Source organism: Genypterus blacodes, unplaced genomic scaffold, assembly GCF_046128005.1.
Source record: "Genypterus blacodes isolate CSIRO-AG114 ecotype Tasmania unplaced genomic scaffold, CSIRO-AGI_Gbla_v1 ptg000401l_1, whole genome shotgun sequence".
NCBI lineage: Eukaryota > Metazoa > Chordata > Actinopteri > Ophidiiformes > Ophidiidae > Genypterus > Genypterus blacodes.
The window spans coordinates 640519-668400 of NW_027467176.1; the positions used below are offsets into that span (position 1 = coordinate 640519).

The window sequence follows — 27882 nt, forward strand, 5'->3', positions numbered from 1 at the left end:
GACGGGGCTTCTTCCTCTTCTTCTTCCGTTAGGGGGCGCCACAGACGGTCATGTGTTTCAGTCTCTTCCTGTCTTCTACATCATGCCCTTGGCATTTCATACCAATTCGTCATCGCAATATGAATTAACCTATTATGACGTTACATTAGCATTGGATTACGACTTCGTCATCGCTGCCCGTAGACTTTAGAAGTTATTTATTTACATTTTCCTCTGTCTTTTATGACTTATTAATTCTGCTTGAAATTGTGGTCTAGTCGCCCATAGGTTTTTTGAGTGAATACTTTTGACACTTGCCGGAACTGTAAGACTGTCTGTGTGTGTGTGTGTCCTGTTACCTAATCTCACTGTGCTTTTATATAATTGGATCGCACCGGAAAGCAACTATATGCTTTACAAATAAGAGGATTAAAACTCTATCCTCTGCACATGCTTTTATTTTGCCGAGCTTCCGCTTTCAGGCGCCTTTGAGTGCGCAGAGGCGTCACAGCAGCGCGTCACATGATTCCTCTCTTGTGACAACCAGACATAAAGGAAAAGTGCTGCTGACTTCCAGCTGAGTTTAAGGCGCTGTGATGACAGATGATGTTTGTTTTGGTACCAAAGGACCAATTTTAAGGACGACAATGGATCTACGTCGGCACCAGCAGACCGTCTCGGAACAGTCCTTTCTTTGAAGTGGACATTCGGAGAGTGTTTGGGGTTGTTGCGCCACGGGGACAAAGTTGGCGCATGGAGAGGGACGAAGTTACATTTTTGCGCAGCGTCTGTTCTTTGTTTTCTTTGTTTTTGTGTCTCAACCAAAGTCGCGACGCTTGTCGAGCAACGACATTCGAGTAGCTACGGACGCAGTTTTAGTTGGATTCTGTTGCTGAAGAATTGAAAGTTCCGCACACAGAAGCAGTCAAGTTGAGGGCGCGCAGCACGTCGGGTGAGATGGTGGACAGCAAACTTCTTCAGGACAAACCCCCTCCATACAACGCCGTGCCGGGGGCCTACGAGTACGGCCCGCAGCAGCCCAGCTATGGCGCCATCCCGGCTACGGCCGTGCCGCCATACCCGTACCCCGACGGCCAAGGCGAGTACCCGAGCCCGTGTACGTCCGACACGGTCCAGACATGTTTACCAGAAAGTCACCTGGAGGCGAGATGATGCACTGTTGCTCACTTCCGGCTTCGTTTGCGCGGGCACAGCTTTGCCTTCCGTGTCTCAGTGTCACACAACAGGCAGCTAAATTATACTTTAGTGGGTTTATTTCCAATTTAAATGATAAATTAATTTAAATTCTGTGACGGAGTGATGCCAGTTTCGTTGCCGTGTCTCGCTGTGCGCATGCGCCCTATGTCAAGCTCCATGACAAATGTTTTTGCATAAATTATCGGATAAGGGTCATATAGGCTCGTTCCTCGTTTGACTGTTTAATTTCCTCTTTATTCGGGAGAGTCACCGACATGTTAATTTTATTATATGATTTCATTCATTTATCAAAGAAAGGATGTGAAGTTTTGTGTCTCTGTTGTAACCTGTGGCGAAGAGTGACTTTGGGGTGTTTGACAGGAAGTTGTGTGTCTGTGTGTGTGTGTGATGACCCAAAATGGAAAAGTATCATTTGTTGATGTTGCGGTGTGTGTGATGTGCTGCAGCCACCACATCCTCCTGACCTCAGAACTGCTGTGACACAATCTAGTGAAGCCACACGTACACATAGACATCACTTTTATTACAAACCAGAATGTACTCAATCATATTAATAGAGTGAGTGTATTTCTCAGCTGGAGTTGGTAGTTGTACTCCAATTTGCCATGATTCCACTGCTCTTTAGCCTGTAACTCACTCTGCTCTTTGATAATCGGAACTAAGTACAGGAAGTACACTGCCTCTCTTTGTAACTTGCCCCGTTTGCACTTTATAAAAGGTCACTTAAGCCCTTTCTTGTGTTTTCCATAATTGCACCATGACTCAGCATGTCATGTGAGTTGTGTCTGACCTGTTCCTGAACACTGCATGTTGTTGTGACTTCAAATCCACATCAACCTTCACTCAGTGACAGGTGACATGACAACCAAAACATGTGATGTGTGTGTGTGTGATCGATGTCACAGTATTTGTCCATTTTAATGAAGTGTATCCTTTTTTTTTTTTGTCCTCCAGCCATCGGGTTCCCCCCAGCCCAGATGGGCCCGGCCATGTCCCAGCAGCCCTACAGCCCCACCTACACCATCGTCCAGCCCTCTGTAGTGGTGGTGGGAGGCTGCCCCGCCTGCAGGTATGTCCACACACACACGCACACGCACACGCACACGCACACACTGGTGTATGGTATGTGGCCGCTCCTGCACTGTGCCAAAAGTGCCACAGCTGTCACTGTTGGGGTTTTGGAGGCTTTTACAGCAGTTTCACTTTGTCTGAGTCAACACACTGTCAGACAGTCAGGTGATTCCAGTGGTAAACATGTGACTGGGCTGCACACACAGCACACAGGAGCAAAGGTGACAGCAGGACACCGCTCACTGTTCAAGCCACGAGGCTGTGGTTTAGGCTTTTTACAGTAAGCTTCCTCTTATTGATGGATTGTTTTTCTGGATTGACTGATTGAGCACGAACACAAGCAAACACACACACACACACACACAAGCATCAGTCTAAAAAAAGGGCAAAGAGTTTCAAAGGGAATCAGGTTTTTTATCTGCTTGCATGTGGTCGTTTGAGACTAAAACTAGAACCTCTGATCCCTGAAAGAGACATCACAGGAAGTGTGTGTGTGTGTGTGTGTGTGTGTGTGTGTGTGTGTGTGTGTGTGTGTGTGTGTGTGTGTGTGTGTGTGTGTACGTGTACGCAGCCACACTGGGTGAAACGGTGCGTTCATGAGACCATAGTCAGCACCTTGTTTATGACTTTATGATTGACGGTCACAGCGCGCCACGTTTATGTCACACGACAGGCATAAACACTCATTAATGTGTGTGTGTGTGTGTGTGTTGCAGAGTGGGCGTCCTGGAGGATGACTTCACCTGCTTGGGGATCCTGTGTGCCATCTTCTTCTTCCCGCTGGGCATCCTCTTCTGCGTGGCGCTGCGTCAGAGAAGGTGTCCCAACTGCGGCGCCACCTTCGGCTAGAGGGACCAAACCGCACACACACACATATATATATATACACACACACACTTTTCCTGTCTTTTATTTGATCTTTTCTTGCACATTGCTGTTGCCATTTCTTTTTGTTATCTACAACAAAAGATGCGATCAAGGTGATTATTACTCCGAGTTGACGTTTTCATTAGAGGAACATGTAACAGCTGTTGTTGTTTCCATTTAGTTGAGGATAGGTTTGGGCAGTAAAGTGTCCAGATGTTGGTGGTGCCTTCACTGCATGCTGGGCGATCAGAGACTCCCATCAGCTGTTTCCTCAGTAGACGAGGCTCACTTATCCGCTTATTGCCTTCCTTTTTACATTTTGCCATGTAAACACACGTAGATTTCGTGCCAGAGGTTTGTACTTTGCTCTCCCCTCTGACTTGTGATCGGCGCTTGCACTCTGCTTCCAGATGTTGTACTCGCCGCAGCCTCCATTTTACATTCACATCACCCATCACCTGCTTCGTTTTTCCTTCCATTATTTTTATTCTCTGCCCGTCGCTCACATGGATTAAACCCACACAGCCGCTTTAGAAAGACTTGTAAAGGAAACATGAAGCTCCGTGGCTGAAACATGGACTTCAGTCAGACAGGAAGCGTGTTTGTTAATTATTTCCCGGGGCCATATTTGCACTGACCACTTGTTTGATGAATATTTTCTTAGGTTGTGCTTCTCCCAGGGCCAACGCAGAGCTCAGGTACACACGATCTGAAACGCCCTTGGCTTTACACACACACACCCCGCCCCCCCCCCCAAAAAAAAATCACCATTGGACTTCAGACTACCTACTTGTTAAGAGTACTTGGTCAAAAAAGACACAGGCGCCTCCTTTAAAGCTTTAAAGTGCGGACTTGCGTCAAGGAAGCACGGCGAGAGTGAAGGGAGAAGACGTCTGTCATGTTTAATCACTGGATGATTTTTATCTTAGTACTCTGTGACGCTGCCCCCCCCCCCCCATTCCTCCTGACCACAGACAATCAGTCCAAACTGTCTTTGTCCCCCCCTCCCCCCCTCTGTGTCTGTGTCCACGTCTTCCATCCCTGTAAGATGATATTTTCTGTCCATGGCAGAATCAAAAGTGTGGATTTTAAATCTTGCTAGAAAAAAACACTACGCACGCTGTCATGATTGAGGTTCTTACTTTTTATATGAGTTACTGTAATTAAAAAAAATGCAACTCCAATGTGTGTGTGTGTGTGTGTGTTGCCTGATACTTTTATGTCTAAAGTATCTCTTAGAGGCGATCGACCGCATGGCAACATTCAACCTGATCCTTGTGTTTGGATGATGAAGTGAGCAATCTGAAGAAATAAATCTTTATTTTCATACAGCAAATTCTATTCATGGCATCTGCTGTAGAAATGTATTTACAAGAGGTGTGTGTGTGTGTGTGTGTGTGTGTGTGTGTGTGTGTGTGTGTGTGTGTGTGTGTGTGTGTGTGTGTGTGTGTGTGTGTGTGTGTGTGTGTGTGTGTGTGTGTGTGTGTGTGTGTGTGTGTGTGTGTGTGTGTGTGTGTGTGTGTGTGTGTGTGTGTGTGTGTGTGTGTGTGTGTGTGTGTGTGTGTGTGTGTGTGTGTGTGTTTGTGTTGAGTATAATCAGATTTTAATCAGCATGGACACGGCGACATCATAAGGACCTGAAGGTGAAGTGTTGTCACTTTTCTTTAATTTTTCAATGTTCCTCAACTCCAGGTAAGATTGTGGTCGTGTCAGCATCACCACCAGGACAGAAGCAGACATAGAAAATAGAAGTATATATATATATATATATATGTGTGTGTGTGTGTGTGTATCTTAAATATACGAGCGTCTCTTCTGTAAATAAACTCCCAGGAGAGTTTGCAGCAATAATTGGAGACCAGACTGGAATGTTTTTCTCAGTGCAGGATAAAGTTCATCTGGTTTCCTCCTGAACAGTGAAGGCTGGATTATGATGATGATGATGATGATGATGAGGGGCTGGAGGGTGCGTGGAAATGTGAGCGATCAGACGGCCGGGGCGGAGCGGTCGTTGGTGACGGTTGGACGTAGCCTCACTGTAGCGAATGGGTTCCCTCCTCTGCCAAACAACAACAACACAAGACAAGCGTGTGTGAGTGTGTGTGTGAGTGTGTGTGTGTGTGTGTGTGTGAGAGAGAATGAGACAAAATGGGAGATGGCCTGCTTGGTGCTGGCAGTGGGACTTACGCGAGGAAGGCGGGCGGAGGGCGAGAGGTGCCGTTAGTCTGGGATGACTGTGGAGAGAGCAGACATAACATCACCTCACTGACATGTTAGTGAGTCAGAGCACAACCAGGCTTTAAGTCTCAGAGCAGGAGTGAGCAGACACGAGGAGCAGAGAAGAGAGGAGGAGGAAAGGAGGAAAGAGGAAAAGCAGAGGAAATGAAAGTGCGGCGTGTGTGGCATCACGAGATGAGGTGTGGAATCTGGAAGTTCAGGAAACGCAAGTCTGCTCTGCGATCCACTGTGTAAGAGTGCACACGTATGGGTTTGCCTTAATTCACATGTACGTCACACATAACTTTGTTTCCGCTCTCTTCTTTTACTTTTCCTCCCTTCTGTGTGTATAAAATGATCTAAATGTAATTTCCCATAACTGGACGCTCGTTCTAATGCCAGGTGCTTTCTTCAAGAAAAATATTCAGCCAAAAAAAGTAAAAACCGCACATGTATGACCGGCTGGAGTCTGAGTCCAACACATGGAACTTGTTTATCAGTTTATCAATTAATCACTTTGGTTATGAAATGTCAAACTGCTTATTTCTCAAACCAACAATCAATTAACAAAGATAGGAAACGGAAAAGGAACAATTTCAGAAGCTTGAGCTGACAAATATTAGTTTTTGTAACTAAAAACTGAATGAATAAAACTCAATGAAGGAATGTAGGGACAGAGTAAAGGCATGTAACCCTCTCACCCTGTCTCACCCTCTCTCTCACCTCCGTCTGTGAGAGACAAACACGGTGAGAAAATTAAATATGTGAAACCCACTCGTTTAAACATGCACATACACACACATTCCAACTGCTACAACTAAAACAGCGTGTGTGTGTTCGTTTTATGTGTCATTTAATTGAAGTAGAAAAAAATAATCTGAAATGTAATTGCTCCACCTGCAGTACTGCAGAGCGTCCACAAGAGGTCAGGAGAGGATAAACTGTCTGTGGTCTCACTCTGCGTGTCTCAGACGCCTTGGCTCACTCCCACACACTCCACCACTGTCATCTCCCAGCTGTCCTTCGTCCTCCTCATCCTCCAGATGTTTGGATTACATATCACTACTCAATAATCAGACCCGTAGGCGTCGGACGACACGAATCAGCGATTAACAGGCGCGCACACACACACACACACACACACACACACACAGACACAGACACAGACACAGACACACACACACACACAGACACACACACACACACACACACACACACACACACACACACACACACACACACACACACACACACACACACACACACACACACACACACACACACACACACACACACACACACACACACACACACACACACACACACACACACACACCTGCAGCACCGTGTCTCATTCCCCATCTACTCCAGTCATTAACACACTCCCAACATCTCCTTTCCTTTTGTGTGCCGGGTGTTTTTGCTGAAGTGACACACTAAAACAACTTTCAAGGAATTCAAGTCTCTTTGTTTAGTAAGTTGGAGCATTGTTGGTTGTTCACTTACCAGGTCGGGAGCAGACCTGTAGTCTGAAGCACGGAACCCTTATGGAACCACAGAACCACAGAACTCGATCTGTGGAACACGTTGAAGAGCCTCTACATGAAGTTACAAGTTTAGTTAGATAGAAGTGTTGTCCCTGTACTCAAAGAAAATGGATTTACCGTCGTCATGGCATCACACAGTTCAACCTGGGGATCCACAAGATGCATTTAGCTTCATGATCTATAAGGGAATGGTGTCTGTATGTCTGCTTGAAGGTCCCTCTGCTCCTCTGCTCTGCTCAAGTTAAGCCTGAAACAAAGCTTCATCCCACAGAAGTTCAACCTCCACAGACTCCTGACTCAGCTGGCTGAACCTGAACACGCCTCTCCTCAAAGCTTCAGGGACTCTACTTTCTTATTTCATTACAAACACTCTGAAACTGAAGATGAAGATGTTCCCCACTGTCACATTAAAAGAGGAAAACAAATGAACTCCTAAGTAGGGTTTCCTTCTCGCAAATGAATGGATTGGCGTATGTTGTTGTGCTGTTTTGATGATATGAACCCTTCTGTATTATCAGCTGTGTTAAGACAACAGAGTCTACAAACAAGTTCACACCTATTTTAATAGACTGAATGTTCATTTTGACACACAGTTCTGCCCCTTCAATAATTTTCAAAATAAAGTTTAAGTTAAAATAATCTTCTTTTATTGGTTTTTATGTTAAGATGTTAAACAACACATTGTTTCAGTGACACTGCAGGCAGAGAAACTCTTCGCCCTCCACATTCCTCAGACAACAATGTGCAACAAAACAAGTCAAGGATCATACACAATGTGTTTGTTTGCCCATTTTCTAGATTGAACTGCAGCTCTGAAGGCAGCAGATGGGATTTCACCGGCTACTTAAGTACAAGGACAAACACTTCTTCTTCACTTTGTTATCGTTAACCTCGTCTTTATAAAGCTACAAAGTTTTGAAAACAACCGGTGACATTTAACATTTAACCAGAGTCTAAATGTGGAACGTTCTGTTTGATTTGAATGATAAACCTGCCCCAACCAAACAAATAAACAATATTAGTTATTAGTATTAGTGTTATTAGTTAAAGTAGAAGTAAACACGAGGGATTTTGATCAACGAGTAAACGGGAGGACGTGATTGATTGGAGGATACATTTTTCCTAGAAGTGACCCCACTCATTTATACTCAGGGAGAGAGGGAGGAAGAGGAAAAGGAGTGAGAGTGACGAAGAAGAAGAAGCCGGAGAAAGGAGAGAGCAGATAACAGAGTTTGCCGAGACAAAAACAAGAAAAACGTCAAGAATGAAGGGTGAGTGAGACGGAGGAGGAGGGGAGGGGAGGGGCCGGATGTGGGCCGACAGGCTTGACAGAGAAACACACACACACACTCACGCACACACACACACTAATTGCTGGTCCTTATATGTGGGGCCGTGGCTCTGGACCTATGTGGAGTAAATTATAAATGGTGAAGAGAAAAGGATCTCCATTCACTATCTCTCCTCTCCTCTCCTCTCCACCTCCAGCTGGGTCAAACATCAAAAAACTACACACACACACACACACACACACACACACACACACACACACACACACACACACACACACACACACACACACACACACACACACACACACACACACACACACACACACACACACACACACACCGGAACAGTCAGATGCGTGCGATCTGGTGCAGATAGCGACTTAGCACTGCATCACATTTGCATTTGGCCGGGGATCAAGAGACATCAAAGGAAAAACCGCAAGTTTGGCTGAAAACTTTGCATAAAATGCAAAATGGAGGCGGAACATTCATGAAGGTACAACTGATGACTTAGATAAGATCTATTAGGCTGTATATTTACAAATGAACATGTTGTGGCACTGTTAAGGGGCCTCGGTGATCCAGGCCGACCTCAAGCCTCTTCCTCTCTGTCCTAAAGTCTCTGCCTCTGAATGGAGCAAAGACTCATAGGGGGTCAGAGGTCAGAGCATCAGGGGTTAATGTGAAGAGTGCGTCCATGACTTCTTTAGTTTTCAGGGGACCATAAAGGTTTGGAGATGGCTTTAACACACACACACACACACACACACACACACACACACACACACAAACACACACACACACACACACACACACACAAACACACACAAACACACACACCCCCCTCATAACTGGACTTATTAGTGTGTTTGCTAGTCTACACCGAGATTGTATCCGAGTCTTCGGAGTGCGATCGGGTTTCCGCAGTAGACACAAAGAGATCATCGGACACCACCGACACACACACACACACACACACACACACACACACACACAGACACACACGTACTGTCCACAGCCGTCAGGATAAGTGTGTGTGGGCTGAGGGTACAGTAGAGATCGGGCGAGTAAAGCCGGGTCCAACTCCGCACTAACATTCAATTCTGAAACAGGTGGAAAATATTGTGAGGCGGATATGTTAAAGGGTTAAGTGGTGTCGAGCTCCCTGGTGCTGTTAGTGGAAAAATGAGAACTTTTGAAAATGTGAGACGATTTTATACAGCAAGGTTTGAAAGAGAGAGAGAGAGAGAGAGAGAGAGAGAGAGAGAGAGAGAGAGAGAGGAAGAGAGAGAGAGAGAGAGGAATGGAACAGAATGCAAATAAGCACAGCAGGAGGTTGATCATAGGTGTCCATAGTGTCCATTAGAGGTGAGACCAGGAAGTGGACAGGACATGTCTGAGTCATCCTCCACCCAAAGCTCATTCCTGAGTATCAAACACTCCAACAGAAGCTTTGATCGCTGGGAATTCTCACAATTCCAGTCGATGAAGGGAGATTTCACAGCAGCTTAGAGTTTAGAGGTCAATGATCAAGGGGTCAAATGAGTTCAGTTTGGAAGTTTCATTACATTAAATGACTTCATTCTGCTGTGAAACCTGGCAACCTGTGGAGGGTTTGATACTCAGACAGCTTCACTCTCACGCAGCCGCACAAGAAGGGAGAGAAAGACACAGATGTTTGTTGTAGATGCTGTATATTGCAAAATGGAAGAAACAGAGGAAGCAAGACCGGAGCTCGGCGGCGTCTTTCCACGCGTCCGACACGCGACTAGTAAGACGCAATTCTGCCTGTCCAGTGACTGACCGTGTTGTGATCGGAGGTGGAGGAGGCAGCGGAGGGCGAGGGCGAGTGCTGGTGGTTACTGTTTGTGGTGGCGGCGCCGCTGTTGGACGAGGCGGTGCGGCTCTGGGCGGAGTGGCGGTGCGGGGAGTCGCTGTAGTCGGCCGGCGGGAGCACCATGGTGGCCTCGTCCGTCTCCGTGTCCTGGTGGTGGAGGTTGACCACGCTCCTGCTGCGGTACGGGGTGGAGGGCACACTGCATGAGACGGAGAGGAGAGGAGAGGAGAGGAGAGGAGAGGAGAGGAGAGGAGAGGAGAGGAGAGGAGAGGAGAGGAGAGGAGGGGAGGGAGGAAAGAGGTGATAGAGAGACGTAGAGGAAGTAGATTAGGGGTTAATAGAAGGTCTTCATGAGGACAGACACACAAGAAAGTGTGTGTACCTCAAGGCCGCCTCTCTAATGGGAAGCAGACCAGATTAGGATCTAATAAACGAATCCAACAGGGATTCATCTCTTTGAAGGAAAGCCTGGGGACAACTTTCCATCTTTCTCTCCCATCAGCCTCACCAACACAACATCCTGCTTCCTCATACTGCGCTGAGCTCATGTAAACAGCCAACACTCCAATTTCGGTTCCATTTCCATTACGTGAGGTTGGCGTTCACGCAGTCTGAATGCAGCATAAATGGAACACAAGTCTGTAAACGACAGGGGTCAAAGGTGGAGGATGGGGAGACCCGGCTATAGGGTTAGAAAGGCTGCGAGTCCAACAGGAGGAATGAGGAGGAAACCCTGCCAACAATACAGCTGGGCTGCAACACAACACCCGCCCGTGCATGTGTGTGTGTGTGTGTGTGTGTTAGCTGGAACGTGGAGTCTCCTTACCTGTTGTTATTGGCGAGCGGTTCCGAGAATGCGCGGCAGTAAGATGATGGGAACCAGCCCCTCCTGAAAGAGAGAGAGGGAGAAAGAGAGCGAGGTGAGTCGTGTTAGAGCCTCTTTACGTGATTGCAGACCAGCGATGAAGTGTGTGTGTCCGCTCTTAGCCACGCCCTTCATTTTACACGATCCACCTCAGGAGTTTACTGTTAAATAGTTGTGTAATTGATCTGATATTTCTCTCAACGATATGCCAATCAAACAAACATGGCACAATGTAAGCAAACATCCTTGGTGGAGGCAAAGATAACACAAGCAGAAGTCACAACAGCTCTAAACTGGAATGGGAGTTCACCAACTCCTCTGCCTCGTTGGATTTCTTTCAGATTTTGGATTTTCTAAAATTGAAGGACTTGAATAATTGAATAAAGGTCTTCTGGTGCGGCAGAGAACTGAGAGAAACCTTTGGAATCCGAATCCATCTTTGAGCTAAAATGTTCTCAGACACCCAGAGTGTAAAAAAAAAAAAAAAGTCTTCAAGCTGCATCTGTAAGAGACGTCCTGCTGCTGCTGCTCGCTCCTCACTCATGAATCCATACAGCTGCAGTTCATCAGCCAGTGGCCAAGGACTGTGTGTCATTGTGCCGCTCTGGTACAAAGTGTTCAGTCACTCATAATCAGCACGTCGCCACCCAGCCTCTCCCACATGGATGATTGTTAGTGTGTGTTGATTTGAAGGCGAGCAGGCGTTCCCCTTGTGTACCTGCGATAAAAAGCTCCTTCTGCCGCTCACACACACTTAATGACACTCATTAATAAGAGCTTTTATTTATTTAAGGAAGGATTTCTTTCCACCGAGCGAGCAAACGTGTTCCTTTCCCGTACTGTGCTGTCTATACTGAAAGAAATGTGAGGTTAGACGCCTTGCTCAAGGGCAAACAAGCATTTCTACAGAGAGCAACATGTGCTGCTCGTTTACTTTCCCTTACAATGTATTACTAGACAGGAAGCCAAACCTTATACCGCAGCTGGCTCGCTTGGTTGAAGAGACGCTCAAAAGGTGTAAAACATTTTCTGAAGTCAGTGTGTAAACTCGTTTGTTACTGCGGCGGTGCCTGCATTAGTGAGTGTGCTCCTCTCTGCTCTCGCTGTGATTCAGATGCATCTACATCTCCATCTCCCTCTTAGCCCATCAATAATGTGTGTGGGTATCTGAATCAGTCTAGGTGTTGCCAGGCGAGTTGCTGGGAGACACTATCAAAGCCGGTGTAAAACACAGAGAAAATCAGCGAGAGCCCTGAATGCATCACAGCCAAAGATATCCTGGGGGGACGTGAGGCCGAGCCCGTCTTATGGTCTGGTCTCTGATACACACCGTGATACACACCGTGAAACACACCCTGATACACACCGTGATACACACTCTGTAAGCCTTTAAGCACTTCAGCAATACCTGCTCAGCAACAAAGTTAGACTTTTACAAGCTGCTCAAAATGCTTCCTTTCCACCCACGATCACATTTCTTCTCTTTCTTTTCTCCATTTTCCAGGTCATTTCCCTGGATAGAAATAAAGATCAAAACTGATGAATAATTAAAATTCGAAAAACCACACTTCCAAAGGCTTTGGATCAAATCCCTTTTTAAGAGTCTGATATGAGCGACCCGGGGGGAGCAGACTGGCCATCAGTGTGTGAGAGCAGGTGGTACTTTCAACCTCTAACTCATTATCCTGCATCCCACCCTCAGGCTACATTTTACTTTGATTTCCTTATCAGAGAGTGTTCCAGCTCAAGCAGCCCAGAGCGGAGCTGTCTGTCCGTGTGTGTGTGTATGCCTGTGTGTGTGTGTGTGTGTGTGTGTGTGTGTGTGTGTGTGTGTGTGTGTGTGTACATAGCTGGCATATCAACCAGGCTGGGACCATCTGGATAGTTAGCACAGTTCACTCCAACTCAAAATCAATCAAATATCTAGTAGGAGGATGGAGGAACAAGGCACATGGTGATTGGCTGTGAGGAGGTCGGTGGTGATTACACTGCTGATTACTAGACAAACACTAAGCAGCTCCCAGTACGTCTTTGATACAAATACTGGAGTTATTAGCGTCCCTTTGTTTGGGATTATACTACACATGATGTTGACGGACTCACTTTCCGTTCTTCTCCAGCTCGCCGTACATCCAGCCGTCCCGCTCCTCGGGGATGAGCAGGATGATGACGTCGCCCTCGTCGAAGCTGAGCAGTGTGTTGTTGTTCCCGGCGGTGTGAGGGAAGATGGTGCGCACGCGAGGCCGCTTCACTATGTGGTTGAGGCCCGTGGCGACGGACACTGACCTGGGCATGCTGACCTCCTCCCCGTTCCCGTGGCCTGGGAAGGGAAGAAGAAGAGGAGGGTGAGGAGGAAGGATAATTAAGGACACAACATGACAAAAACAGAGTAATGGAACAACTATTTGGATTTGACATTATCTAAGCGGCCTTCCTCAGGGGAAACAATCTCAGTGCAATCAATCACAGATAAACACACAGAGACAATGCCAACTTGGTTACAAAGGCAAAAGAACAGAAGATGAGACAATACATAGAAATCATATATATAATCAAACAACATATTACAAGACAAAACAAAGTGAAAACAAATGAAAGACTGACTGATGACTGACTGATGTGACCCTGATCACCACTACTGCTCTTGTCCCTGTGATTGAAGGCAAAAAAACAAAAGACAGTAACCACGGCAGCACACAGGGGCGGTGCAGACTGAATACTAATGACGCATTGGTGATACCTGAGCGTCCGATTGTGCTGTTGCCGATGTTGCTGTTGTTCCCCTGGTTGAAGATGTTAACCAGCGGGCTGGTCTGAGCCTTCAGAGGCGGAGCTGGAGGGGTCAGGTTCTGCCACAGGAATATTAACAAAGATCAGCACGTTGGAACAAACACCAGCATTAGACCAGGCCTGGTATTTTAGCGTGTTAGAGCGCCGGGCTCACGTAACACAGAGAAACATGAGTAACAGTGGCAGCTGGAAGGATTGGAAAGATGGATGAGTTTACAACCCAGAGCCCGTCACTGATCCAACACTGTGCTGAATGAAACCTCAGGGGTTACAGTAATGCGGACATTAATCAAGCGACATCACACATTCATTTACATAATCAGTGTGATTAAGGCACGCATTAGATTGATTACATTTAGAAAAGTATAAGAATTACAGAGAATTAAACAGAATCTATCTCCGCATGTGTGTGATAATCATTTCATCTCCCTAAACATGATATTGGGTAATGTAACCCCCCCATCTCCCCCCTCCCCTCCCTCCCCCATCTTACCACACTGTGGCGTGAGGGGGAGGGGGAGGGCAGGGGTGTGATGGGGATTGGCACCCGGAGCCCATCGATCATGGACAGGATGCTCTCTGGCATGTCGGTGGCATCGTTGCACTGGTCCTGCCAGCTGGGCAGCTTTGCCGTCAGCATGTCTCTGGCCTGTCCAGCAGGCATGGACATGAGGAGAGAACAGACAACCCAGAAACCATTTAATTAGTAAGCACAGCACTTTCTGTTTTTACATTTAACCAAGCAGAATGTATGGGAATATTCATTTAATCATGTTTGTGTCTCAGGTGTGTCTCAGGTGTGTCTCAGGTGTGTCTCAGGTGTGTCTGGTACCTTGTCGTGGAAGGAGGCAAACTGGTAGGTGAACATACAGTGTTTGTCCACCAGGAAACAGAAGCGTCTCTTCTCCTCCAACAGAGCCTCCTTACAGCCGTCAGCTAAGAACTTCTGCATGTCCATCTGACGGGTGGTCAACGTCTCCAGGCACTGAAAACACACACACACACACACACACACACACACACACACACACAGACGTACGTATGTCAGTTTTACCGCCAGGCGATCAATCTATGCACAGGAGCGAAAGCAAATACACGACAACACAAAGTCAAATTGAGCGGGGTCGAGATCAGAGGTCTTCAATTACACACTGATCACAAACTGCCCTGTCAGCAGATTATCGCCTGGTCTTATCTTCTTGTCCACAGCCTTGATCAACACACAAACCTAGAAAGGGCAGAGAGAGACGTGCAGCATGGATCCTACCTAGATGTCCTAATCTCTGTCCTGCAGGCGCACAGGCATTATAAGGGCTGCATTAAGTCTTAAGAGAATAGAAGAGGAAGAGCGGGGAAAGGCCACCCCGGTCGTAAAGGTGGAGCTGTCTTATCTGCGCAGACAGCCTGGGACAATAAAAGGTCAGAGGGCTCAACAGGTCCGTGTTTGGTTCGAGGAAAGAATACAAGAAAGCAACAACTGTTAAATGTATCAGATGTTTTTATGCTTGCAGCTACTTTCTGCTTTTTGATGCTGGGATTGAATGTATTTTTTAAAATCAACTCAACAGTGATGGATGTTAACACAGATGGGAGTTGTAGAGTCTGCAGCTGGTTGAACACAGGTTATTTGAAAGTTTCAGACGCCTACTGAAAAACAGACAGGATGGAAATGAAGGTTAGATCCACGTCAGAATCTAACTTTGGCTGTGAAAGTGGAACACAAAGTGCAACCTCTGTGCACAAACGTACAACCAAACACAATAACACTAATTAGGAGATCATACTGTAACCTCAACAACTGCACCACTTGTTTCTATTCTAAATCCAGTCCTAGTCCAATGCAAAATACATACTCCCAAAAGAGAGCGGCGGCGGCGGCGGCGGCAGATAAAAAACAACCAAACAAAACAATGCGCGTGCGCTGAAGTGTACAAACCCTTATTCCAGTTTATGAGCGGCGCTATCATCCTTGTTCAAACAAACAGTGATATCTGTGTGCCTGAGCCGCCAGTGTGCCAGGTCGTCCTCGAATGAACCCCCTGCGATCGTCACTTACTTTCGTGGCTGTGTGTCAATACAGACGGAGAGCAGAATTAAAAACACACGGTTGTTAACGCACACAAGCAGGTGCACTCTCACTTTACTGCTCTTCTTCCCTTTCATTTTTACAGAAGTGATTAAATGTTGTGGTACCGTTCCAGTTAAACATTTCCTCTGAAACTAGTTTGTTTTTAGTGATAATTCTCTTTAATGAGCCTCACAGGTGTCGCCGATCGTTCCGTTCTTATCGATCGAGGTCTCTAAATCTCTAATAGATCTTTGAATGTCTTTAGTGACATTGAAAGTCCTCTATCATTATCGGTCCACAGCTGATCAGATCCTGGGAGTGTGTGTTCTGCATCTGTGTTGGACTGACTGGGCTCTGTCCTGGCATCATTCATAGCTTTTGTTGGTGCTTGGTTTCCCTGATTGGAGTCTTGTTCTGTGGTCACTGCTGCTACTTCCATCTCTATGCTTCCTTCCTGTTCATTTGCACATTGACAACGTCCGCATCGGCCTCAGCTCGCTCTGCCCCGCTGAAGGTCCTGCCTTGCTCACAGATACGACACAATGATCTCTGTGCAGCCAAGTTGACGTACTGTGGCGCAGCACCGTCTACGTATTGTTTACGACTCAACAACCAAATCAACTTTATCAATAGTGTCCTGATGAATCGCAACTGTCCTTGAAGCTGCTTTGACCCGTCCATATCCAAACACTACAGCTAGATTAAGAATGATGTTTATTGTCGTACACACCTGTGACAATTTATGGAAAAACCCAAACCTTAAGAGAAAACCTTCAGTCGCTCTCTGACGCACTATCCACACACTCCACAAACGCCCACTCATGTAGACGAGGGAGGAAGAGGGAGAGAAAGAGAGAGAGAACCTTTCTTATCTTGAACTATGGAAGTGGGTGGAATAATTCCTATCGAGTAGATGAGGGAAAAAAGGAAAAGAAAGGGGTGCCACACACACACACACACACACACACACACCCTCTCAATCACTTTATATTCAACACTGCACAAGCCTGTTGCTATGGACAACATGTCTTCATCCTGAGGAATACAGGTAGTAATGAGAGCAGGATGCTACAACAGAGAAGAGAGACAGAGAACTACAAGCTCTGCAATGAATCAATAAATGAGACACACGCTGACTGCCATGATTCCCTGGGCTTGGCTGTATACTTTGTCAAAAAGGAGATGGGAGGAGCAAACACTTGATAAGAGAAACTTGCATCCTTCATAGTGACAGTAATGTTCAACCAGTGGGTCAATAAAGACCAGGAAACCTTCATGGATGGACCTTAAATGATAGCGCTGCCTGTTTAGCATGGTAGTGTGTTTTTCCTTTCATGAATTAGAGCCACTGACTCATGTTAGGGCTGGAAGGTGAAGGGAGGATAAAGACTTAATGAGACAAGGGATAAGAGAGGGAGACGAGATGGAGACGTAGACAGGGTGAGGCACACTGACTGATGACTGATGAGGAGACACTCTGGAGCTTATTTCACTATGTTTTGTAAATGAGGCATTTAATGAGGCATTAGCAAGCTGACCCCGGCAGATCAGAGCTAAACTGTACGGATTCAAACGTGTAAACAAATCTTTATGTTTCATTCCTTTCTGGGTGTCTCCATCTTTCTTTTGGCGTTTGCTTCATGTGTGCATGCGTCCACCTGCGTCAAAGTGCCGTCGCCTCTGCCGATCTAGGGTCGGGTAGACTGTGTTGACAGAATACACACAAACCCTCAAACATTCACAAACATACAGACACACACACAGCAACACACACCCAGTCAAGTAAGCTACCTGACTGGATGAATGAATGAATGGTAGCAGGTTGTGTTAGAGGTGAACATGCTGCGTCAGGGTCGCCGCTTTGAGATTAAACACGTCCACAGTTTGAATTCAACAAAGTCACTGTTAGGGTGTGGCGCCACCACGTAATAACAACTTCCAGCAGCTATAATGACTTCACATTCCACAATAATTAGTCGGGTTTACACTCCCGTGGACACGCTGTTGCAATATTGTTAAATGAAGTTAAACTCTGTGACGAACTGTGATGAACTCTGAGTGATACACATCACAGACAGACTCATCAGCTGGTCAGGATTGGGACAAAAGACCAAACATGGACAGTAGCTTCCTCTTTTTGGCCCAAGCCAGTGACAAATTGACTGGATCTTCCAGTATATCAGGATGTTTGGTTCGTGTGTGTTCGTGTGTGTTCGTGTGTGTGTGTGTGTGTGTGTGTGTGTGTGTGTGTGTGAGAGAGAGTGTGAGAGAGAGAGAGAGATGTGTGTTTGTAGTTTGAATAAGAGACCAAAATCAATTATAATGTACTGTGATCTGTCAAGTCAAGATTTCAGTTTTTATGTGAGTTAGTTTAACTTGGTTTATTTCATTCATTTTGTAGATATTTCATTTTCTTTGGTTGTATTAATAACTGTTATGACCAAAACAGGCAAACAGGCAACACAGTATTTTATATCTGGTAAGTCTGGAAAAACTCTTCATCATTGCTCTGTGTTTTATGACCGCATGTATTCAGTGTGCACGCAGGTGCTGTGCTGCGGTGTTTTGGAAAATTGCATGCAGGCATTTTGCTCGGGCGGACAATGAGGCTCAACAACAAACATGTATCGCCTGCATGACTGCACAGACTAGACACTTCACACACACACACACACACACAGCTCCAACTACTATTACACTGGCTTTGACACGATGCAGATCAGGTGTCAAGGTTTGTCCATGAATGTATGTGTCATTATGTCTGCACATGTGTGAACACACCTGCGTGTGCACACTGAGAGGGAGCAACAAATTGATGTGTGTGTCACATGTCTGCGTGTGTGTGTGTGTGTGTGTGTCCAGGGCTCACCTCACTCTCCTTGTTCTCATACTTGTTGGCATTCTTGCCTTGGCTCTTTCTCCTCAGCTTCTTCAGGTCGGACTGGGACCTCTCCAGAGAGTCCTGCTTCATTTTGTGCTCCACCTGGTATCTCTTGAACGTGGCCTGAGGAGAGAGACGGACCCAGCGTGAACATCACACCAACCTGATAGCTGCTCGGATTGTAAAATGCAATCTCAAGTTTTATTATTTAATAAGCTGTAATTGAGATATCAGTATGGTGATAAGAACAGCTGCTGCCCACAAGTAGATTGAAAGTGAAGTCACTCAATTCACCTTCTTATCCTGCTAATGATCATTAAATGTTTATTATTTCTATTTACACATTTAGCGTGAACTGCATACAACCCCCAGACTTCAGTGGGCTCAGTGGTTCCCCAACATTACCAGCGGTCTACTAATCAACATACATAATGAAATTCAGACAAAACTAGAAGAACTTAAACTAAGCTTAAATGGAATAGATGCAGTGCTCATGCAGAGATTTGTGCTTCAATAAACTGCACTGATGTGTGAGTGCACATACTTCCAGAGTAACTACTCACTGTCATGTATTTGACATCCATGTCTGTCTTTCTCTCCAGCTCGGCTATTATATCTCTGTGGAACCTTTTAACCTTTAAGGGGAGGAGGAGGAGGAGGAGGAGGAGGAGGAGGGAGAGCAGAGAGAGGAAAGAGAGAGTGGCAGAAGACAGACAGGTGATTATAATCTCGATGAGGGTATGCGGCGCTGCAGTTAGTCAAACAGCGAACACACAGGGTCTGAGAGAGAAATGAAGAGTGATCATTTAGTGTGCATTGGTGCGTGTGTGTGCGGGGGAGGGAAGCCAGTCCGAGGTTGTGCTTATGAATGAGTCAGAAACAAAGCGTGGGAATGCCCACAGACTTCTCTTACTTTCTCTCCGTTTCTCGCTCCCTGTCATTAGTGTGAGGGTGTTGAAGCGCTCGCATCAACCAGGCCTTGTTGTGGTGCAGCAGCATCGGCGGCGGCTGCGGCTGCGGCACCCACACGTGTGCATGACGCCCCCCCACCCCTGTATTATTCCTCTATGAGACATACCAAGTTGAAGACCCCTGGCCACTGCACACACACACACAGATGACCAGAGCGGCCTTGCGGTGCATCCACAGACACACCCTGATGACAGCGGCGAGAGGCTCCCTGTACATTCTTCTTTTCTTAGCTGAAACGGTGTCGTGACTCACCGACTGGAGTCCATTAACAAGCCAACACACCCACCGGTGCTATTAGCAACAGTCTGTCTCAGGGGGCCGCCTTGCAACTTTTCTGCCCCAGAGTTCAACATAAACAGGTTATTTTCAAACTGTGCTATCATTTTCCCACAAAGCTCATGTAACACTTTCAGGAAACCCTCGCGCCTACCATGTTGGGTCCAAATAAGAAATGCTACAACTAAAAATAATTGGTGAGGACTTTACAAACAGTCTCCAGTGAGCGAGCGGTACTGTAACTGCCTTCACCTGTAGCTTGTTGCAGCTGCTGTAGGTGTTTTTTGTCAGGGCATGTCGAGACCTGCGCTGAAAAAAACAGCCTGGAAATAAAGCAGCAGGTGCACCTACACCTCAACCTCAGTGTCGTAAAGCGCCTTTATTACCTGCCTCTGTATGACACTGCAGCAGAGACATAAAGGGGTGAAGGCTGGAACGAATAAGGCCGGCAGAAGAAGAAGACGACGGTTTGATACAGCAGTGACTGTGTGTGTGCCACTAAATGGCGCTTACAGCTCAGAATTGTCTGGAAAGGCGTTGAGCAACAGGCTGGCGGAGTGAGAGTGTCAGACAAGGTGCATTTGGGTGAGGCGGTGTGGGCGGCGAGTGGGCGAGTCATTAGGTTACACAGGAATTTCAGGAAGCGGCGAGCACGTGTGTGTTACTCACATTTTCCTCCTGCTCAAGGTGAACCTTCCTGTGGACGTCTGAGATATCCATCAACACTACACCTGTGTGTGTGTGTGTGGGAGAGAGAGAAAGGGAGGAACAATGCAAGGGTTAATGTACAGGTTGATGCCAGTTTAAAGAAAACAACAGAAGGACTAATCTCTATGCTCTTTCTGTCATAATCTCTGACGTACATCGGGCGGCTGACTGCGACACAGTGACCAATAGGAATGACGACGTGCATTTTGTGGGTGAAGCGGTCAATGCAAAATAACACACACAGTGGAAACTCAAAGCCGTCACTGGCTGGAGATTGTGTTACACACGATTCCCGTCCATCCCGGATATAAAAAGGAGAATCAAATGTGCCCGGACCAGACGAACAGGACCACCTACTGCTGGGTTTGTAACGACCTCACATGGCAGGCAGCAGCAATTTACTACCGTCTGTCTCCGCATGTGGCTCTCAAAGGCAATCAAATGAGGATTATGCAATGCGGAAATCATAATCAAATGGTGTAATGACCTCCCTGCTGTGTGGCGTTCAGTCTGCTGTTTGTGACTGATTGAAAACATGTTCTCTGCTTTAGATCTAATCATATTTAGATGACTTTGTTTACTTTGTGTACAATCCAAATATCTTTCCTCAAATAGATAGAAAATACAGAAATCAACTTGCAGTAACTTCATAACTGTGTGTGTTTAAAAGAGCTGAATCTCTACTGTGAGCCAGATGGCCTTCAAGCTGACTCGTGTCTGTTTCTGGCATATTGTCTGTGGCCTGCGTAGTGCTGTACACGGATTGCAAAGGCTGTGTGGGCTCGGCTTGTGCAATCCCTTGACAAACACCATTTTCACACCCCTCCACACGACTGATAGGCATGGAAGAATGATGTGCGCAAATGTGTTTGGATTGTGGTCACTTTGGCTTAGCACAGTTGGAGAGTCACGTGGTCGAGGGGGGTTGAAAGGATGAAAGGAAACAATAATGAATACATTGATGGCATTGTAAGATAACAAAACAAACACGGATATGCTACGGCAACATTCTGCTTTTTATAATATATCAGATGTCTACATTAGCTGCTGCACGGTGTGTGTGTGTGTGTGTGTGTGTGTGTGTGTGTGTGTGTGTGTGTGTGTGTGTGTGTGTGTGTGTGTGTGTGTGTGTGTGTGCGCGCGCAGAATGGATAAAAAGAATTCAAGACACAACAGCCAGCAGCTAATCACCATCCAGAGTGGAAACCTGAGACAGAATGTTATGACTATTCCCACACACACAGGCATGAGCTTTACGGGCCCAGTGAGCCGCTGTGAGCCTGAGGGGTCGTGACATATCTCCTCTCTCTCATCCTGCAGCCATAGACTGGTAATTGTGTAACCTGGAGAAATGTTTAACAAAGTTTTCCACAGTAGCGCTAAAGCTGGAGAGACACATTCATAAAGCCATTAATGTATCTGTTATGAAAATCCCTAACTGCTAGATGTGACTCATCACCGCCGCGGTCGCCTCCTGTTTTCATTTCATTTCATCAACAGCTACAGGACAGAGGAAGGGGCCAACATAAACATAACAAACATTAACAGTTTTAACTGTGTGTCGACAGTCCGCTTTCCTAAATGTGAAACTCTTTCATTTACAACACAAAACCTGACAGCCTTTGAATAGCCTGCAGGTCTGACGCATCCCCACGACCTGTGCACCTTGACAGCAGGTGTACAGTGAGAATGTAAACACTGCCTTACTCCCCTCCCCCCTCCCCACCCTCAGTCTCTCCCTACCTCCGCTGCCCCACCTTGCCTCGTGGCCAGACTGGCTGGCTCAGTCAGCACAGCCCAGTTCAGACAAAGGCCACAGATTGCCCTGGTTACTTGTCCCGCGAACGGACGGGAGACGAGGGACTGGACGGGGAGAGCCAGAGCGAGACGGAAAAAAGGTGTTGCGATTGTCTGATTGCTCTATGTAGCGAGAGAGAGAATAAGGAAGTGAAGAGTGTGGCAAAAGTCACCGGTAAGTGTGAGAATAACCTTCCTGGCTAACGTCCTGACGTGTTGAGAGTAAACCAAGCTTTAAAACATCCAAGCTTAAACCCCTTATCTTATTATAAGAACAACCTAATCTAGACCAGCCAGCAGGTGTGGCACGGAATCAAACACACACACACACAGCCCTTTTTGACAGATTGGTTTGTTTGCGGGGTACGGTAACGGTGAGTCATCATGTGAGGTAATGGGAATTGTAAAATCAACACAGGGTGGCATTGTGAGGGTGACCTGGTGGACTGTAAAGACCGTAAAGAAATATCCAGGGCACAGTCGCACATCACGGGGGATCGGCGCTCTTTTACTGCGGTTCCGTTTTTTATCTGTTTATTGCCGCGGCCGAGTGTTCAAAACGTTACCTGGCAACAAGGGCGCCTCATCCAGCAAGGTGTGAGGGCGAGAGCGTGTCAGGGTTGCGGGAAACAGCGGGAAACAATCCACCGCCATTAGCTAACAAAACCCAGCCTAGATTAACCATGACACGCTTTTTTGTTCAGGTAGCCTGACCGGACACTGACCAGTATAGAGGGGATGACTGATAGCTAAACGCCACCGACCGTCTGCTACCTTTTTATTACCACCTGTCCTCAGTTCCCCCAGTGTTTACAAACAGTAATAATAATAAGAAACAAGAGAAAGAGCTAGAGAGAGGGGGGGCGGGGGGAGCTAGGATACACCGCTGGATTATGTAAATTGGGCTGGATTTGAACGGTAAAGGGCTGTTAAAAGACGGTGTGTTTGTGTGTGTGTGTCTGTTTGCTTTCCTTGCCTGTCTATGAAGCATCTGCACGGCCCCTTGATTGAATTAATTTCCCTGGGGATAACAAACTGTTCTGATGGCGTTCAAGTGGTACTTATTATCTTAATTAAGCTCCTTTTGAAGGTATGGAGAAGAAGAATGACAGTGAAAAGGTCCAAATGTGCACTGTTTGCATTTCCTAAGCCCTCAGATGGCGTCGGCGTGACCGTGGAGGAGAACGAGGCAGATACCCGAGTGCTTGAATGAAAGAACTGTTGACATTTGAACTCTTGTGGGAGGAGGAGGAGGAGGTGGAAGTCTCCAGGAATGAAAGAAAGAAGGTACAAGGGCGAGATGCACCAATCCTCCAGTGCCTCTCAAGAGTATCTGGTTTCTGGTTGGCTACGCGTCACTGCAGCTCCGGTTTCTAAAAGGCCAGCTTCACCGCGTCCACGGTGGCGAGCTCAGAGGCCAGACGCGCATACGCCTCGTTTTTTCTTTTCTTCCTGCCAGGATTTGGGCAGGGAAGGGGATTGTTTTAAAGCAAGTCTCCTGTATAATCTGCAAAATCCTGTCTGCATTCAGGCTCCTTTTGTCAGCCTCACATCCTGTTGGGTTGCAGGCTTGTGTAGAGTAGAATCCAGTTACAATGCGTCTGGATTTACAGGGTTGGTTCATTAGATTAGAGCAGCCTGTGTGTCCAGTGTGTCTTTAATCAACCACTGCTCTACGTAATCTTCCACAATGACTCAGACAAAAACTGATCTGTCATGACACCTGACTGTCTCTCTCCCTCACCTTGTGTGTGTGTGTGTGTGTGTGTGACATATAGCAGGGTTAGCTCAGTCTGTAGCTTAGCCAGTCTGAATCAGGAGGTTTAGGAAATGATGTTCTGTCATGTCCTCCTTAAAACTGTTTTGTTATACACACACACACACACACACACACACACACACACACACACACACACACACACACACACACACACACACACACACACACACACACACACACACACACACACACACACACACACACACACACACACACACACACACACACACACACAAACACGTGGCCTATAAACCAATTAAAGAAAGAAAGCTAGGTGTCATTATGTGTCTCTTTATGACTTGATAAAAATCACATCAGCTGAGTAATGAGCTCATAACCTAACAGATGAGGTGTCACTATGATCCCACTGTGTGTTTACTCCTGCCATCATGACTCAGACTGTAATTGTGGACTACAGCACACTGCGGCACCCTGGGTTACAATCAAAACATATGAACAACATTGACTATTGGGAGTGACAGGCGTCTCACTGTACACCCGGTGGCAACTTGTTGTGTGGCTGAATTTAATTAGCACGTTTTTCTACACACATTGGCAGGGGAATTGAGAGACACACGGTGGTTCAATCAAATTGTGCCACTGGTGACAAACAATGAGTTAAGATGCCAGACAGCTTAGGACTGCAAATTAGCTTCTGGGAACAGAAAGCCTTGGGAGTCTGGAGAAACAAACTGAGTACCAAACAAAGTATTAAACAGTGTATAGCTAGTACCCGCAATAGTTCTTCCTGGGCACAGAGCAGTTTGTCTTAACTGCAGCAATACAATGCTTACATTACATACAACTTTTAACCCTTACTTCATTCCAGAAGGCTAGACAACAGGGCAACACGGTGACTTACCTAATTCTCTGGAGACAGGAGACACTGCCGCATTCTCCCCAATCTTAGATATTGCATCAAAATACAACTTCCCTGCCAGGGTCATTGCTGTGAAAATTATGAAATGAACATTAATGTTTGTCAAAGTGGCTTGGTAGAAATTTAGGTTCAGTTTCTGTCCAGGAAGACTGAACAAATATGTAATAGTTGATATATTTGACACAAATTTGGCCTGATACTTCTGGACCTGAAATAGAGTGCAGGTCTTTTAACTGCTTTAACCACAACTGGCAAGCATGTCTCCTAAATCTCTATACTACTGACAATGTAGATTGAGGTCAAGATGCTCACCAGTTACTGATTTCTCGTAGTTCTTGCCCAGGTTCACCAGGTTTCTCAGCCCTGGGTTAAACTGGTCCATCACATTCTGAGTGAGCAGAGAAGAAAGAAGAGAAAGTTATAATAACCCATAATATCATCCCACTCAAACCGGTTACTAACTGTGCAGTGACAGCAGAAGTGAATGCTATGCGGAGGGTTGAAATGCAGTCACCGCATGTCGTAAAGTTAAACCTGTTGATCACTAATTGATAGGGAGCAACACAGGTAATACAGAGACATACTTTCAGAGCGAGACAGGAAGGTGTTCGACAGGCATGCAGGAGACATGCATTTCTGTGGAAAATAAAGGCGGCAGTGGAGTCTCCATTCCGTTTGATAACATTCCTCCATCAATGACGAGGAGTGGAACTATGATTGCTGAGCTCTTCTTCCTCTTTCATTCTAATACATAGATATGAAGATAATCTACATGGTTTCAGTGGGTATGCTTCACACCCAAAACCAGAATGCAGGAAATGTTAAAACTGTAATCTAGCATGAACGACACATAGCAAACATGTTACAGGTATTTTCGCACGCTGGTAATGACTGTTATAAATCATAGCTTCTTCGATAACTGCCATAAAACTACACTCTTAGGACACGTAACCAAAGAGGAACTGACACTCTCCTCTCATTAATGACCTTTACATTATTAAATCTTTGGATTTATTGCCTCCATCGGCTCTGTCCATAAGTAGAACCAGGCTTTCAATCATTGCTGGCAACGTCGCTGGCTTCTTAGAAATTTTGCCTCTTTCAGAATTCATTAAATATGGAAATTTATGGAAATCATTTCCATAAAACTATTGAATCATCAACACAATGTAACCTTAGTTTGGCAGCCCAACCTATTTAAATGTGAGTTTTCAGGGGAGTGGACTGTAGCTTTGAGCCAGAGGTGATGGCTGCTGAGGAGTTTGCTGTATAATCTTACCACACAACACACACACACAGCTAAATTATTAAACCTGGAGTCTTTTTCCTGCATTTCATCACATGAAGAAGCTGTGGGGCTGTCCCAAGAGGACAACAAGGAAGCTATTCAAGAGGCCTAAATACTTGTGAGAAAAACCATTAGGTGGTTGTTCTTTTTCCAGGCTTCTTTATACACATAACCATTTGGAAACTGTTGCATGCAGCACAAGACCTGGCTACACAAATCATTATAGTTATAATCCTCTAGCAGTGAATGATTACATCCATTTAATGTTTCTGAAATTGTTTCACTAACCTCACTCAAAACAATAAAAGGGGTCTTGACCAAATTCTTTCCACTCACCTACTCTGTAGAACTGTCAGAACAATTACACCTGCTTGCCTCTGGTAATTGAACAAAGTTCAAGTTAATAGCTGGAATACCTGAGAACACTAGGCCCCAGATTATGTGGAGCAATTAGAATGATGGTGATAATGATGGGATGTCAGTTGTTGAGTGTTTTGGGTGGGGATGTTTTCTTGGAACCAGTGATCCAAACTCAAGTGTTTACTTGCTATACTGACATACAACCAGACTGTAGATGCAATGATTGTTCTCATTTTCCACAATTTTCAGAGATTGGTTGGGAAATGCTAATCTATGACTCTGCATTTTATAGAAGTTATTAAAATCTCATGTCTCCCGACTCCATTCGTGAATTATTAAACCACAAGAGAATAAAACAAGTATTCTGCTCACTGTGGTTTGATATTAAACAAATTGGACACGAACAGAGGTCGTACGAAATATTTAAAACACTTCCCGTATGGAAAGTGGTTTATGAAGCAATAAAAGCCTCCACGGTGGCGCCCTCTTATCCCCTCGCGTCTGTGAACGCACCTGTTGAGTTCACAGCCTCCTCTCACACCGGTACCTACCTTGTATGTACTTTCGGTGAGCTTGCCCACCTCCTCCACCTCTTTCGACATGTTTAACTTCAAATTTCCCTTCACGAATTCCGAAAAAAAAAGGTCCGCTCTCAAAAAAAAAACCCAAAACAAAACAACAGCAAGCCGGAGGTACAGTGGTTCAGACCTGGGGACTCACGAAATTCCTCATTGCCAGTAGGAGACGCGAGACGCACGCAGACCGAGCATAAATGATCACAAAAAGTGGCGGAGAAAAGTGAAGAAAATGCGGGGAAGCCAGCTGTGTGCGGCCGTATTCGGTGTGGAAGCATGAAAAGCTGAGCTGTCAAACTTAGAGGAGGTTATTCACATGAGGGGAGGAGGCCGGAGGAGGTGGGTAGGTAGCAAAAAAGTGCACAAGTCCAATCGAACAGAGAGGAAAAATAGTGCGCAACATTTCCTGTCATGTGCTTTCAAAATAAATCACCTCATCTGTCTAATCTCTTGTTCCCCCACCACAATTTTAACATTATAGCCATACATCTGATTTATAACATCTCCTATCGTCCATTCATTTAGGATTTAACGGCATATCTGTTTTGAGAAATGCTCAAATTCTTGGACATTCCTTTTTAAGCTTTTGTTCTGAAGGCGTACCGTCGTTGTGG

The 27882-nt window shown here is 45.9% G+C and overlaps 2 protein-coding genes across 5 annotated transcripts; one reads left to right on the forward strand and one right to left on the reverse strand.

Moving 5' to 3' along the window:
* Positions 1 to 478: 478 nt before the first annotated feature.
* bri3 (brain protein I3) lies at positions 479 to 3887 on the forward strand. Its single transcript, XM_076138818.1, has 3 exons — positions 479 to 1078; positions 2152 to 2266; positions 2985 to 3887. The coding sequence occupies exons 1-3, from the start codon at positions 937 to 939 to the stop codon at positions 3115 to 3117; spliced, it is 390 nt and encodes a 129-aa protein (XP_075994933.1). The 5' UTR covers positions 479 to 936; the 3' UTR covers positions 3118 to 3887.
* Positions 3888 to 4721: 834 nt separating this feature from the next.
* baiap2l1b (BAR/IMD domain containing adaptor protein 2 like 1b) lies at positions 4722 to 27621 on the reverse strand. Of its 4 annotated transcripts, XR_012960680.1 has the most exons (15): positions 27245 to 27621; positions 25358 to 25433; positions 25028 to 25114; positions 20550 to 20611; positions 19196 to 19267; positions 18621 to 18755; positions 14516 to 14668; positions 14177 to 14332; positions 13634 to 13742; positions 12997 to 13213; positions 10855 to 10917; positions 9996 to 10227; positions 6859 to 6927; positions 5323 to 6775; positions 4722 to 5194 (listed from the first exon to the last, which is right to left on the reverse strand). XR_012960680.1 is itself a non-coding variant. In XM_076138817.1 (14 exons), the coding sequence occupies exons 1-14, from the start codon at positions 27293 to 27295 to the stop codon at positions 5122 to 5124; spliced, it is 1533 nt and encodes a 510-aa protein (XP_075994932.1). In that variant the 5' UTR covers positions 27296 to 27621; the 3' UTR covers positions 4722 to 5121. The 4 variants fall into 4 exon arrangements, 1 of the variants encoding a protein (XP_075994932.1); XR_012960679.1 differs by having other exon boundaries at positions 5323 to 6927; XR_012960678.1 differs by having other exon boundaries at positions 6859 to 10227.
* Positions 27622 to 27882: the final 261 nt, after the last annotated feature.

Coding starts and splice junctions, on each gene's coding strand:
- baiap2l1b (XM_076138817.1), bottom strand. CDS start 27,295: ATGTCGAAAGAGGTGGAGGAGGTGGGCAAGCTCACCGAAAGTACATAC. Junction 20,612..25,027: donor TCCTGTCTCCAGAGAATTAG/GTAAGTCACCGT, acceptor ACACACACACAG/GTGTAGTGTTGATGGATATC. Junction 5,195..5,322: donor CCTCCGCCCGCCTTCCTCGC/GTAAGTCCCACT, acceptor GTTGTTTGGCAG/AGGAGGGAACCCATTCGCTA.
- bri3 (XM_076138818.1), top strand. CDS start 937: ATGGTGGACAGCAAACTTCTTCAGGACAAACCCCCTCCATACAACGCC. Junction 1,079..2,151: donor CCCGTACCCCGACGGCCAAG/GCGAGTACCCGA, acceptor TTTGTCCTCCAG/CCATCGGGTTCCCCCCAGCC. Junction 2,267..2,984: donor GGAGGCTGCCCCGCCTGCAG/GTATGTCCACAC, acceptor TGTGTGTTGCAG/AGTGGGCGTCCTGGAGGATG.